The following is a 13,633-nucleotide window of genomic DNA, read 5'->3' on the forward strand; positions in this document are numbered from 1 at the left end:
CTGCCCCTCCCCCTCCCCCTCCCCCTGCCCCTCCCCCTGCACCCGGCCGTGCCCCACCCATTGCCAGGCATCCGACACGTCACCAGCCCAGGCTCCATCCCCATACCGTCACAAGTCCCGCCCCACCTCCAGGTCCCGCCCCTTTCTCCTACTTCCCCCGCAACGATAACCCTGTCCCTGCCTTTTCCTTCCCATCACCCCCCGCTCGGGCTCCGCCCACTGCTCGTGCCCCGCCTACCTGTCCCTGCCCATTCCTGCCCCTCGCGCCGCCCTCTGGCCTACTGACAGCGGGCCCCGCTTGTCTCCCCGGGCCCCGCCCTTTCCCACTCCATCCCGCCCCGCCCCGTCCCATGAACCAATCCACCGCCCCGTGATCCGTCATGTGACACCAAAAATCACGTGACTTGCCCGGTACGGGCGCTGCCCTGGGGGCCAATCAGACCTCGTAACGTCACAGCCTATCCGAGAGCAGCAATGCGTTTTTCAGCCAATCGCTGGCCGCATAGTCCTGTCCAATGGGCGCGCTACGCGGGAGGGAAGTGACCGGTCATAACGGATTCGGTGACCCGGGCCTAGTGAAGGTGGTGTGTGGGTACGGGATTGATATACTGTCTCAGCTTGGGTAGGTATGTCTGACATCTCCATCATCAAGATAAAGGAGCAGTATTCATCCAGTCTGCCCTACTGTTCAATCACGCCTTATATGTTTCTGAAGCTCATTGTCCTGCCTTCATCCTGTAACCCTTCAATCCCCTTACTAATACCAGAACCTGTCTGTCTCTGTGTCAAGTACACTCAGTAACTTGGCCTGTTTAGCCTTTTGTGGTAATGAGTTCCACAGATTAACCACCCTCTGGCTGAAGAAATCCCTCCTCATTTCAGTTCTAACGGGTTTCCCTTTCACCCTGAGGTTGTGCCCTCTAGTCCTAGCCTCCCCTACTGTGTGTAAACATCTTCTCCAAGTCCACTCTCTCCAGGCCTCTCAGTATTCTGTACGGTTCAATCAGTTTCCCCTAACTCATTCTGCAAAACTCCATCAAGTCTGTAATGTGGAGGTTCCAGTGTTGGGCTGGGGTGGACAAGGTCAAAAGTCACATGACACCATGTTATAGTCCAACAGGTTTATTTGAAAATACAAGCTTTCAGAGCCTTGCTCCTCCTCCAGGTGTTTGGGAGAAAGGTAGCAACAGACACAGTTTATAAGTAAAAGATTAAAGGGTCACAACTGATGAGGATGTATTAAACAAACCTAAGATGCTGCTTTATATTGATAAAACCTGTAGTTCTCTCAGGGCAATGACTTGAAAGAAATTAATCAATTAACACCTAATTGATAAATGATTTGTGTGCATCTCATCTCATTAACACCCGAAGAATGAGTGAGGCTGTGAAAGCTTGTGGTTTCAAATAAACCTGTTGGATTATAACCTGGTGTGTGTTTTTCTGACCTTGTACGTCATGTATAGACCCAGAGTCCTCATCTTGTCTTCCTATGGCAAGCTCTTCATCTGCAGGATCAATCTTGTAAACCTCCTTTGAGCCATCTTCATGATCAGCACTTCCTTTCTTAGATATGGGGCCCAAAAATGCTCACAATATTAGATTACATAATTTCAGAGATTTTCCCTGGAGCATCGGAAGCTGAGGGGGACCTTATAGATGTTTATAAAATCATGAGGGCAATGGATAGGATAAATAGTCAAGGTCTTTTCTTTGGGGTGGGGGAGTCCAAAACTAGAGGGCATAGGTTTAAGGTGAGAGGGGAAAGATTTAAAAGGGACCTAATGGGCAACTCTTGCATGCAGAGGCTGGTGGGTGTATGGAATGAGCTGCCAGAGGAAGTGGTGGAGGCTGGTACAATTACAACATTTAAGAGGCATCTGGGTGGGTAAATAAATAGGAGGGGTTTAGAGGGATATAGGCCAAATGTTGGCAAATGGGACAAGATTAATTTAGGATATCTAGTTGGCATGGACAAGTTGGATGGAAGGATCTGTTTCCATGCTGTACGTCTCTATGGCTGTATTTACAGCCCCTACCCAGAGACAGATTCCAGATCATTCTCAGAAGTAGCAGCATTTTGTGCAGCAAGTTGGTGCCTTCTGGATTGCCCTGCCTTAAAGACAGGAAATAGTCTCATTAAGTTTTAGATGAAAATTGATAAATACTTGAAAAAGGGGCAAGGTTCCAGTGCGCTGGGTAAAGAGCAGTGGGAGTGCAGGCAAATTAGGTCAGTCTCACAAAGAGTAATCTGTTGGGATGGTTTGACAGGTTTTTCAACTGAATAGTGAAGCTATTCATGTGGAAAGTCTGCATGGTGAAGGGGACTCATGCCTGGCCACCAGGTCTTTGGCCCATGGCAAACTACTTAACAAGAAGGACTGTGAAGTTGAACAATTAATTTCTTTACTTTTCTGCCTTGTATTGTATGTTTTAGCTTTTTTGTGTGTTTTAAGACGGTGCCCAAGATTGGTGACACTATACAACACTTTTCACTGTATTTTGTAACAAAATACATGTGACAATAAATACATCAATTCAAATAAACTAATCTGGAAATCCATCTTCATTTCTGTGAGACTCCTGTCCTCTTTCAGCTATTATCAATCATTGTCTAAAGTAATGGAAAATGAGTTGTACTTGATGCACCTTTTATGTTTTCCTGAGTTCTTGTAATAGTTTGACTATCCCTGATTGAAACCATCTCTTAGATTAGCAATAAACATAAAGCATACTGTTGGTGCAGCATTTCAAAGAAAAGAGAATGGTGTATTTGCAACTATTCATGTAGATTTTGAGCTTTTGCACAATTTTGAAACCTATTGAATTTGATTTCTGGCTATTTTCCGGACAGGTAAAACAGAATGTGAGACGTGCCTTTAGTGCGATTTCAACAGCAGTGATGGAAATTTCAGTGAGTTCCAGTATGTCAAGTACTCCAGTCCGTGCTGGAGCTAATGCAGTCCCCAGAGGACATGTCATTGTGAATGAGAAATGGAGAGGCTCAGAGCTCGCTCAAGGTTTTCAGGGTAAGTTGGAACAAGATGAATCTTGTTCAACATCTTCGTGTCTCAAAATTCCCTGGAGTATCAGAATCTATAGGGTGTTCTTATAGAGGCTCATAAAATCAAGAGGGGCATGGACAGGGTGAATAGACAAGGTCTTTTTTCCAGGGTAAATAAGTCCAAAACTAGAGGGCATAGGTTTAAGGTGAGAGGGGAAAGATTTAAAAGGGACCTGAGGGGTATCTTTACACAGAGGGTCGTGCATGTATGGATTTAGCTGCCAGACAAAGTGATGGAGGTTGGTACAATTACAACATTTAAAAGGCATCTTGATGGGTATATGAATAGGAAGGGTTTAGAGGGTTACAGGCCAATTGCTGGCAAATGGAACTAGGTCTAATTGGAATGTCCGGTCAGCGTGGACGAGTTGGACCAAAGGGTCTGTTTCCATTCTGTATGACACTATGACTAGAAATTCTTTAGTCCAGTTTCTGGTTTCCTTTTATTTCATGAGATGTGGATGTCACTGACATGGTGAACAATTTTGCCCATCCCTAATTGTCCTTGAACCTACTGGCTTGCTGGACCATTGTAGAGGACAGTGAAGGGTTGACCATGTTCTCTGTGGTTTGTAGTCACAGTTAGACTAGACCAGGTAATGTTGGCGGACTTACCTCCCTAAAAGGTATTATTGGTGTGGAGAGATTCTTACTACAATGGTTTTATGAGACCAGCTTTCAAATACAGATGTATTGATTGAACTAAAATTTCACCGGCTGCCACAGTGAAATTTGAACCTATGACCCCTGAGCTTTAGCCTGTTTTTTTTTTTCTTTATTCATTCATGGGACGAGGATGTCGCTGGCTGGGCCAGCATTTATTGCCCATCCCTAATTGGCCAGAGGGCAGTCAAGAGTCAACCACATTGCTGTGGGTCTGGAGTCACATGTAGGCTAGACCAGGTAAGGATGGCAGTTTCCTTCCCTAAAGGATCTTTGGATTGCTAGTCCAGTGACATTACAAGTATGCTACAATATCACCTAATGATCTGTCACCATACAGCTACACTCCTAGCAAACCTCATAAATAACCACTTACGTGAATGGGACTGTAGTGTTGGATCTTATTCTGTTCTCTGGGAATTCCCTGTGTCACTCGCATCACCTCTTGTTCCCTGCCATCTAGCTCTGTCCAGCTGTATGAGGATGCCTCATTGTTGGACTCTGACCTGTCCGCCTGTAGTAAACATATCTCTAATCTTGACTTTGCTCTCCATCACAGCACTCCTAATCTAGAGGTCCTTAACAATGTCTGGTTTCAACATTTTTCCTTATCCAGATGCTATTTCCTTTTCAGGGAGAGTATTAGTTTGGTGTGCCATCCAGCTCTACCTCTCCACAGACCACTTTATGCTGTCAGATTGATGAGTTGACATCAAGCTCTGAGTCAACATTTCCACAACAGATAATGAGATGAAACTATCATTTCACTCCTTGACATATATGCCACTGTCTTTCCGTTTCTTCACTCAAGATAAAACAATACCATGTAAAATCTTACAAGCGAAGTACTGTGGATGCTGGAGCTTGAAATAAAAACAGAAAATACTGAGGAAAGCTGGCAGGTATGGCAGCATCTGTGGAGAGAGAAACTGAATTAATGTTTTGAGTCTGTGTTTTGAGCTGTGGCTTGGAACTGCACTCTGACATAGAACATAGAACAGTACAGCGCAATACAGGCCCTTCTGCCCACGATGTTGTACCTTCTCTAAGATCAAACTACCCTGCATACCCTACATTTTACTATCATCCATGTGTCTATCCAAGAGTCGCTTAATTGTCTCTAATTTATCTGACTCCAGTACCACCACTGGCAGTGCATTCCATGCACTCACCACTCTCTGTGTAAAGAACCTACCTCTGACATCTCCCCTATACCTTCCTCCAATCACCTTAAAATTATGCCCCCTCGTAATAGTCATTTCCGCCCTGGGAAAAAGTCTCTGGCTATCCACTCTATCTGTGCCTCTCATATCTTGTACACCTCTATCAGTTCACCTCTCATCCTTCTTTGCTCCAATGAAAGAAGCCCCAGCTCCCTCAACCCTTCCTCATAAGACCTGCCCTCCAGTCCAGGCAACATCCTGGTAAATCTCCTCTGCATCCTCTCTAAAGCTTCCAATTCCTTCCTATAATCAGGCGACCAGAACTGAACACAATATTCCAAGTGTGGTCTAACCAGAGTTTTATAGAGCTGCAGCATAACCTCACAGCTCTTAAACTCAATTCCCCTGCCAATGAAAGCCAACACACCATACGCCTTCTTAAAAACCCTATCAACTTGGGCAGCAACTTTGAGGGATCTATGGACGTGGACCCCAAGATCCTGCTGTTCCTCCACACTGCCAAGAATCCTGCCATTAACCCTGTATTCTGCATTAAAATTTGACCTTCCAAAATGAATCACTTCACACTTTTCTGGGTTGAATTCCATCTGCCACTTCTTTGCCCAGCTCTGCATCCTGTCAATGTCCCATTGCAACCTACAACAGCCCTCCACGCTGTCCATAACTCCACCAAACTTCGTGTCATTGGCAAACTTACTAACCCACCCTTCCACTTCCTCATCCAAGTCATTTATAAAGATCGCAAAGGGCAGAGGTCCCAGAACAGATCCCTGCGGAACGCCACTGGTCACCGAGCTCCAGGCTGAATACTTTCCATCTGCTACCACCTTCTGTCTTCTATTGGACAGCCAATTCTGTATCCAGACAGCCAAATTTCCCTGAATCCTATGCCTCCTTACTTTCTGAATGAGTCTACCATGTGGAACCTTATCAAATGCCTTGCTAAAATCAATATACACCACATCCACTGCTTTGCCTTCATCAATGTGTTTTATCACATCCTCAAAGAATTCAATAAGGCTTGTGAGGCATGACCTGCCCCTCACAAAGCCACGCTGAATATTTTTAATCAAACTGTGCTTTTCCAAATAATCATAAATACTATCTCTCAGAATCCTCTCCGATAATTTGCCCACCACAGAAGTAAGACTGACTGGTCTGTAATTCCCAGGATTATCCCCATTCCCTTTCGTGAACTAGGAAGTAACATTTGCCACCCTCCAATCATCTGGTACTACTCCAGTGGACAGTGAGGACGCAAAGATCATCGCCAAAGGCACAGCAATCTCTTCCCTCGCTTCCCGTAGTAACCTTGGGTATATCCCGTCTGGCCCAGGGGACTTATCTATCCTCATGTTTCTAAAAATTTCTGGCACACCTCCTTCCTAACATCAACCTGTTCGAGCATATCTGCCTGTTTCATGCTGTCCTTACAAATGTCAAGATCCCTCTCCCTGGTGAATACTGAAGCAAAGTATTCATTAAGAACCTCCCCTACCTCCTCCGACTCTGTGCACAAGTTCCCCCCACCATCCCTGATCGGCCCTACCCTCACTCTGGCCATCCTCTTGTTCCTCACATAAGTATAGAACGCCTTGGAATTTTCCTTAATCCTACCCGCCAAGGCTTTTTCATACCACCCCCTAGCTCTCGTAAGTCCATTCTTCAGTTCCGTCCTGGCTACCTTGTAGCCCTCTAGAGCCCCGTTCGATCTTTGCTTCCTCAACCTAATAGTAGTCTCTGTTGCAGTTACCTATTTCCCCCGCACAGGATTGTGATCTGTATTAAAGGCATTATACAAAGGACTGTAATAAAAGCAAAATACAGCTGATGCTGAAGATCTGAATGGAAAAAAGACAAAAATGCTGGAAAATCTCAGCAGGTCTGGCAGCATATTTGCAGAGAGAAACAGAGTTAATGTTTCAAGTCCAGTATGACTCTTCAGAATTGAAGATATAAGGCCAGTTGTGGCTGAGTTCTGGACTTATTTTAGCCTCTCGATGGTGCTCTGGCTTTGGGTGCTCTGGTGTCTGGGTTTCTTTCACACCGTTGTCAGGCAACAGACTTTCAAACTGCAGCCGTTCCTTCTGAATTTCTTGTGAATGTTTCTAAATAATGTGAATGCTTACTGTGTGATGCAATATTTTCAAGCTGAGGACACAGGGTGCTTGAAACCAGAACCCAAACTTGTACCTTTTTCTTTCTCTGTTTGGCTTTTTCACTGGAGCCTCCAGTCCAGATCAGTGCTGTTTTATTTGGAGTTCTGTATGTGGGAAAACGTGGACTAAACAGGGAAGATGAACGAGAGGTGTTCCTGATAACAAGGGAGTCCAAAACCAGGGATCCCAGTCAAAGGGTAGGATTGAGACAAGGAGAAATTTCTTCACCCAGAGAGTGGTGAGCCTGTGGAATTCTTCGCCACAGAAAGCAGTTGAGGCCAAAATATTGTATGATTTAAAGCAGAAGTTAGGGATAGCACTTGGGGCGAAGGGGAGCAAAAGATATGGAGGAAAAGCAGGAACAGACCAGAGGGGGGGCAATGGCCTGGTGGTATTATCGCTGGACTGTTAATCCAGAGACCCAGGTAATGTTCTGGGGACCTGGGTTCAAATCCCGCCACGGCGGAATTTGAATTCAATAAATATCTGGAATTAAGAGTCTAATGATGACTGTGAGTCGATTGTCGCGGAAAAACCCATCTGTTCACTAACGTCCTTTAGGGAGGGAAACTGCCACCCTTACCTGGTCTGGCCTACATGTGACTCCAGACCCACAACAATGTGGTTTACTTTTAACTGCCCTCTGGGCAATTAGGGACGGGCAACAAATGCTGGCCTAGCCAGTGACGCCATGAATTTAAAAAAAAAATGAGTTGGATAAACAGCCATGATCATAATGAATGGTGGAGTGAGCTCGAAGGGCCAAATGGGCTACTCCTGCTCCCATGTTTCTATAGAACATAGAACAGTACAGCACAGTACAGGCCCTTCGGCCCACGATGTTGTGCCGAACTTTTACCCTGAACCTAAGGTCTATTTAACCTTCACCCCTACCTATACTATCATCCATATGCCTATCTAATAGCCGCTTAAATGCCCCTAATGAGGCTGACTCCACTACCCTCTCCAGAAATGCATTCCATGCCCCGACCATTCTCTGAGTAAAGAACCTACCTCTGACGTGTCTCCTATATCTACCTCCACTCACTTTAAAACTATGCCCCCTCGTAATAGCTACCTCCACCCTAGGAAAAAGTCTCTGGCTGTCCACTCTATCTATACCTCTGATCATTTTGTACATCTCTATCAAGTCACCTCTCATCGTTTGTCATTCTAAAGAGAAAAGCCCTAGCTCTCTCAACCTTTCCTGATAAGACTTTCCCTCCATTCCAGGCAACATCCTGGTAAGTCTCCTCTGCACCTTTTCCAATGCTTCCACATCTTTCCTGTAATGAGGCGGTCAGAACTGGACACAATACTCCAGATGTGGCCGAACAAGGGTTTTGTATAGCTGCAGCATAACTTCACGGCTCTTGAACTCAATCCCTCTATTAATGAAAGCTAACACACCATACGCCTTCTTAACAACTCTTGCCACCTGGGTGGAAACTTTCAGGGAACTGTGGACATGAACCCCATGGTCCCTCTGCTCCTCCACACTGCCAAGAATCTTTCCGTTAACCCTGTGCTCTGCTTTCAACTTTGTGCTTCCAGAATGAATCACCTCACACTTTTCAGGGTTAAACTCCATCTGCCACTTCTCAGCCCAGCTCTGCATCCTATCAGTGTCCCTTTGTAACCTAGAACAGCCTTCCGCACTATCCACAACTCGACCCACCTTCGTATCGTCCACAAACTTACTATTCCACCTTCCACTCCTACATCCAAATCATTTACAAAAATCACAAATAGAAGAGGACCCAGAACAGATCCTTGTGGTACACCACTCGTAACTAAGCATCATGTTGAATATTTTCCGTCCACTACCACCCTTTGTCTTCTAAGGGTCAGCTAATTCTGAATCCAATCTGCCACATTCCCCCCATCCCATGCCTCCTTACTTTCTGCATGAGCCTACCATGGGGAACCTTATCAAACGCCTTACTTAAATCCATGTTTCCCACATCCACTGCTCTACCTTCATCCTCGTGTTTGGTCACCTCTTCAAAGAATTCAGTAAGGTTTGTGAGGCATGATCTACCCCTCACAAATCCATGGTTATGTTATGTGTTATATTCTATATTACAAGCTGTAGCAGTTTGGAAGAGAAGCCTCTGCTGTGCTGAATTCTGCAGTTTCTGGGATTAGGGTGGCCTTGTCACTTGTACTATAAGATATTAAAACTGCAGCTGCTTATTTAACAACCCAGTACAGCCACAATAGGTCAAATGGCCTCCTGCGCTGTAACACTCCTGTGACTCTGTGAACCCTGACCAACGTCTGTGAAAACAAGAGTACATGTACTAGGGACAATAGCACATAAGTGGGAGGAATTTGTTTTGTAATATATTGTACATAAAATATAAGGAAAATACTGTGTGATAGAAGCAGCTGGGTTTTCTTTGAGATAGTAAGAACTGCCGATGTTGGAGTCTGAAATAACACAGTGTGGAGCTGGAGGAGCACAGCAGGCCAGACAGCATCAGAGGAGCAGGAAAGCTGACGTTTCGGGTCTGGACCCTTCTTCAGAGATCTTCAGGTTTTCTTTATTGTTTTGCCCTCACCCCTGGAGTTAGCCCCTGTCCAGTGACTGGACGCTGTCGTGGGAAGCCTGTGATTATTGTCTCTCGGAAACATAACAGTAACCGAATAATACAATGCTGGTTTCCCCCATTCGCCTTGAATGGCCCCATTCACTGCATCCTTTAACTACCTATGGCTGTGAACAGTATCCCTCTCACTGACTGAGAAACACATGGTTTTCTTGGCTGCAGTTGTTGCCTCGAGGCAATCTGAGTGAACCATGTAACACACAGTGCTGGAAGTACACCCACATGCCTGTCTGACTTAGGATAGCAGGTTCCTGAAGAACAAGGTGAACCAGTTCACTTTATCCATTTCATCACTTATGCTGTTAGGCCGCAATGATTATATTCTCACATAATATTAAACGTTTTAACAGTTTTAATTAGTGGAATTTTCACTGGTGTCTTTTGGGTTGTAAGTCTAGACAGTACTATCTCATACCTTATGTGGTTAAATATGGTGGATGCCCAAAGAGATTTGTTCTGAGGAAGGATCAATTGATGCGAAACATTCATTTTGATTTCTCTAAAAAGATGCTGTCAGACCTGCTGAGCTTTACCAGCAATATCTTGTTTTTGTTCCCAAAGATATTTGGGGGTTTAGACAGTTAGATATTTGAAATGCTACAAACATGTGCAGAAAGCTAATAGAATACTGCTTTTTATAGCTGAAGGATTGGAACATAGAGATGTCGAAGTTATGCTGCACTTATACAAAACCCTGTTTAGACACCATCTGGAGTACTGTAAGCCGATCTGAGCATCCTAGGAAGTGTGTATTGGCTTTGAAGAGTGTTCAACATAGATTTACAAAAATGATACCTGCACTTCAGGGGTTAAGTTATGAGGAGAGATTATACAAATTAAGTCTGTTTTCTCTAAAATTTAGAAGGATAAGGGGTGATCTGATCTAAGTTTTCAAAATATTAACAAGTGGGAGTTGTTCAAGAATGTGATGACGAGAGTTCAGGGGCATTTGTTCCTGTTAGAGTGAAGGGTAAGGCCGATCAGAGTAGGGAACAATGGATGAATAAAGATATTGAGGTTCTAGTCAAGAATAAAAGATTTTTGTTTAGATGTAGACAAATTGGTTCAATTCAATCTCTTAATTGATACAAAGAGTGTAGGGGCAATCTTAAGAGAGAAATCAGGAAGGCAAAGAGGGGATATGAGATAGCATTAGCAGATAATGTTAAGGATAATTCAAAGAGATCCTACAAATACATTAACAGCAAGAGGGTAACTAGAGAGAGGGTTGGGCCTCTTAAAGTTCAAGGAGGTCGTCTTTGTGTTGAACCTCAGGAGATGGGAGAGATACTAAACGAATATTACACATCAGTTTTTATTGTGAAGAAAGAAATGGAGTCTAGAGAATGCAGAGAAATAAACTTTGATGTTTTAAAAACAATTCACATTACAGAGGAGGAAGTTCGGGAGATCTTAAAAGAATATACAGGTGGATAAATCTCCAGCATCTGATCTAATGTATCCCAGAATGTTGTGGAGGTAGGGGAGGAAATTACGAGGCCCTTTGCAGAAATATTTGCATCATCTATAATGGGTGGGTGGCTGGAGGGTGGTTAATATTGCACCCCTGTTTAAGAAAGGTTGTAAAGAGAAACTGGAGAACTATAGACCTGTGAGTCTGACTTTGGTTGTGGGTAAATTGTTGGACGTGGTTATCAAATCAGCATCGTTTTGTACGAGGAAAATCATGTCTCACAAAGTTGATTGAGTTTTTTGAGGAAGTTACCAAAAAGATTGATGATGGCAGAGCAGTAGACATTGTTTATTTGGATTTTAGTAAAGCCTTTGACAAGGTTCCACATGGTAGACTAATTGGTAAAGTTAGGTCACATGGGATTCAGGCTGAGCTTGCCAATTGGATACGTAATTGGATTAACGGCAGGAGACAGAGAGTAATGGTGGAGGGTTGCTTTTCGGACTGGAGGCCTGTGACCAGCGGTGTTCCACAGGGATCGGTTCTGGGTCTCATTTGTTTGTTGTTTATATAAATGATTTGGATGAGAATACAGAAGGCATAGTTAGTAAGTTTACAGATGACACCAAAATTGGTGAAGAAAGTTTTCTAAGATTACAAAGGGATCTTGATCAAATGGGTTAATGGGCTGAAAATGGCAGATGGAAGTCCATCTGGATAAATCCGAGGTATTGCATTTTGGTATAAAAAACAAGGATATGGCTACAATTTAATGATGGGGCCTTGGGTAGTGTTGTAGAACAGAGGGACTTAGGGGTGCAGGTACATAATTCTTTAAAGTTTGCATCACATATAGACAGGATGGTTATAAAGGCATTTGGCACGCTTGCCTTCATTGCTCAGTCCTTTGAGTATAGGAATTAGGACATGATGTTGAGGTTGCTCAGGACATCGGTGAGGCGTGTTCTGGAGTACTGTGTCCAGTTCTGGTCACCAGTTATAGGAGAGATATTGTCAAGCTGGACAGGATTCAGAAGAGATTTACCAGGAGGTTGCCTGGTCTGGAAGATTAAAGTTATAAGGAAAGGCTGGGATCTTTTTCCACTGGACTGTAGGAGGCTGAGAGGTGACCTGATTGAAAGTTATAAAATAATGTGACGTATTGATAGAGTTGGTGATAGTTGTCTTTTCCCTAAAATAGGGAATTTCAAGACTAGGGGGCACATTTTTAAGGTGAGAGAGAGATTTTAAAACAACATGAGGCAAATTTTTTACATAGAGGGTGGCTCCTGTGTGGAACTAACTTCCTGTTGAAGTGGTGGATGCGGGTACAATTACAACATTTAAAAGACATTTGGATGGATATATGAACAGGAATGATTTGGAGGGATATTGGCCAGGAGCAGGCAGGTGGGACTAGTTTAGTTTGGGATTATGTTAGGCATGGACGATTAGGCAGGGTCGATTTCCGTGTTGTACGACTCTATGACAGGGTAGATAAAGATAAACTATTTCCACAGTTTGGGGATTCTAAAACGAGGGTATATCGTCTGAGATTTAGGGCCAGAGCATTCAGGAGAGAGCTTAGGAAGCACTTTGACCCACAAAGGGTGACAGATGTACAGAACTCTCTTCCACAAAAAAGCAGTGGATGCTGGATCAGTTGTTAATTTTATATCGGAGATTTTTTTTAAGCAGGGATATTAAGGGATATGGACCAAAGACAGGTAAATGGAGGTAGGCCACAGATCAGTCATGATCTCATTGAATTTTGGAACAGACTAAAGAGACTGAATGGCCTACTCCTGTTCGTATTGTTCCTAAGCTGTCTCTTTCAAACATACAATAAACCACAAAAGATAATTGATTGTCTACAGATTCTGATCAGCCACCCTCTGGATTTACTGTCTTTGTAGGTCGGATTACAGTTATTTTTGAGGATGGTTTGGGTCTGGTTGATTTTCACATCTCCAAGCATCTGTGTGTTTTGTATGTTTCTGAGGCAGACCTTGTGGCAGGAAATGCGTACAAAAGGAAGCTTGTCCGATTTCGAAATGTAAGTATGTATGCCCAGTGAAACAGATCGGGTTCAATTTAACTTATGTTCCAAATTTCTCGAATCTGTTGCTTTTAAAAGAATATTTAAAACATTACTTTCAAGTAGACCTGGGTCAATGGAGAAAATCTACCTGTTCCTTCCTGTGCCTGTTATCCTTGAATACCATATCGTGACCTGGCGATGGTAAGCCTACGCTCATACCCTGTCAATAAAAGTTTAGAGCCAGATATTATGCAAGATGGATGCACTTGTTACTTTAAACTCCCTTCAAAACGACAGCGGAAATTCAGAGAGAGCACCATTATACTCAAATAATGGGCACCTGATTTGTCCCAGCACTCCACACAGTTTCTGATACCAATATCATACCAGGCCTAGCAAACTGACCAGGCATTTCCAACAGCTCCATGTTGTACTTGTGCAAGGCCACCTATGTCAGAGATAGTAGGAACTGCAGATGCTGGAGAATCTAAGATAA

The 13,633-nt window shown here is 43.8% G+C and overlaps 1 protein-coding gene across 4 annotated transcripts in view; it reads left to right on the forward strand.

Annotated features, from left to right (window-relative positions):
* Nucleotides 1-13,633, forward strand: part of LOC109917987 (uncharacterized protein KIAA0513) — a 123,166-nt gene that overhangs the window by 95,885 nt on the left and 13,648 nt on the right. The window contains exons 1-3 of one of the 4 annotated variants that reach the window (XM_048605545.1): nt 50-626; nt 2,855-3,029; nt 13,013-13,152. In XM_048605545.1, coding sequence (XP_048461502.1) covers nt 2,903-3,029; nt 13,013-13,152 — 267 coding nt within the window. In that variant the 5' untranslated portion in view covers nt 50-626; nt 2,855-2,902. Of the gene's footprint in view, nt 1-49; nt 627-2,854; nt 3,030-13,012; nt 13,153-13,633 lie in introns of those variants that run through there. The other 3 variants (XM_048605544.1, XM_048605547.1, XM_048605546.1) reach the window with 3 other exon arrangements.

Source organism: Rhincodon typus, chromosome 15 (genome assembly GCF_021869965.1).
Source record: "Rhincodon typus isolate 14 chromosome 15, sRhiTyp1.1, whole genome shotgun sequence".
Lineage (NCBI taxonomy): Eukaryota > Metazoa > Chordata > Chondrichthyes > Orectolobiformes > Rhincodontidae > Rhincodon > Rhincodon typus.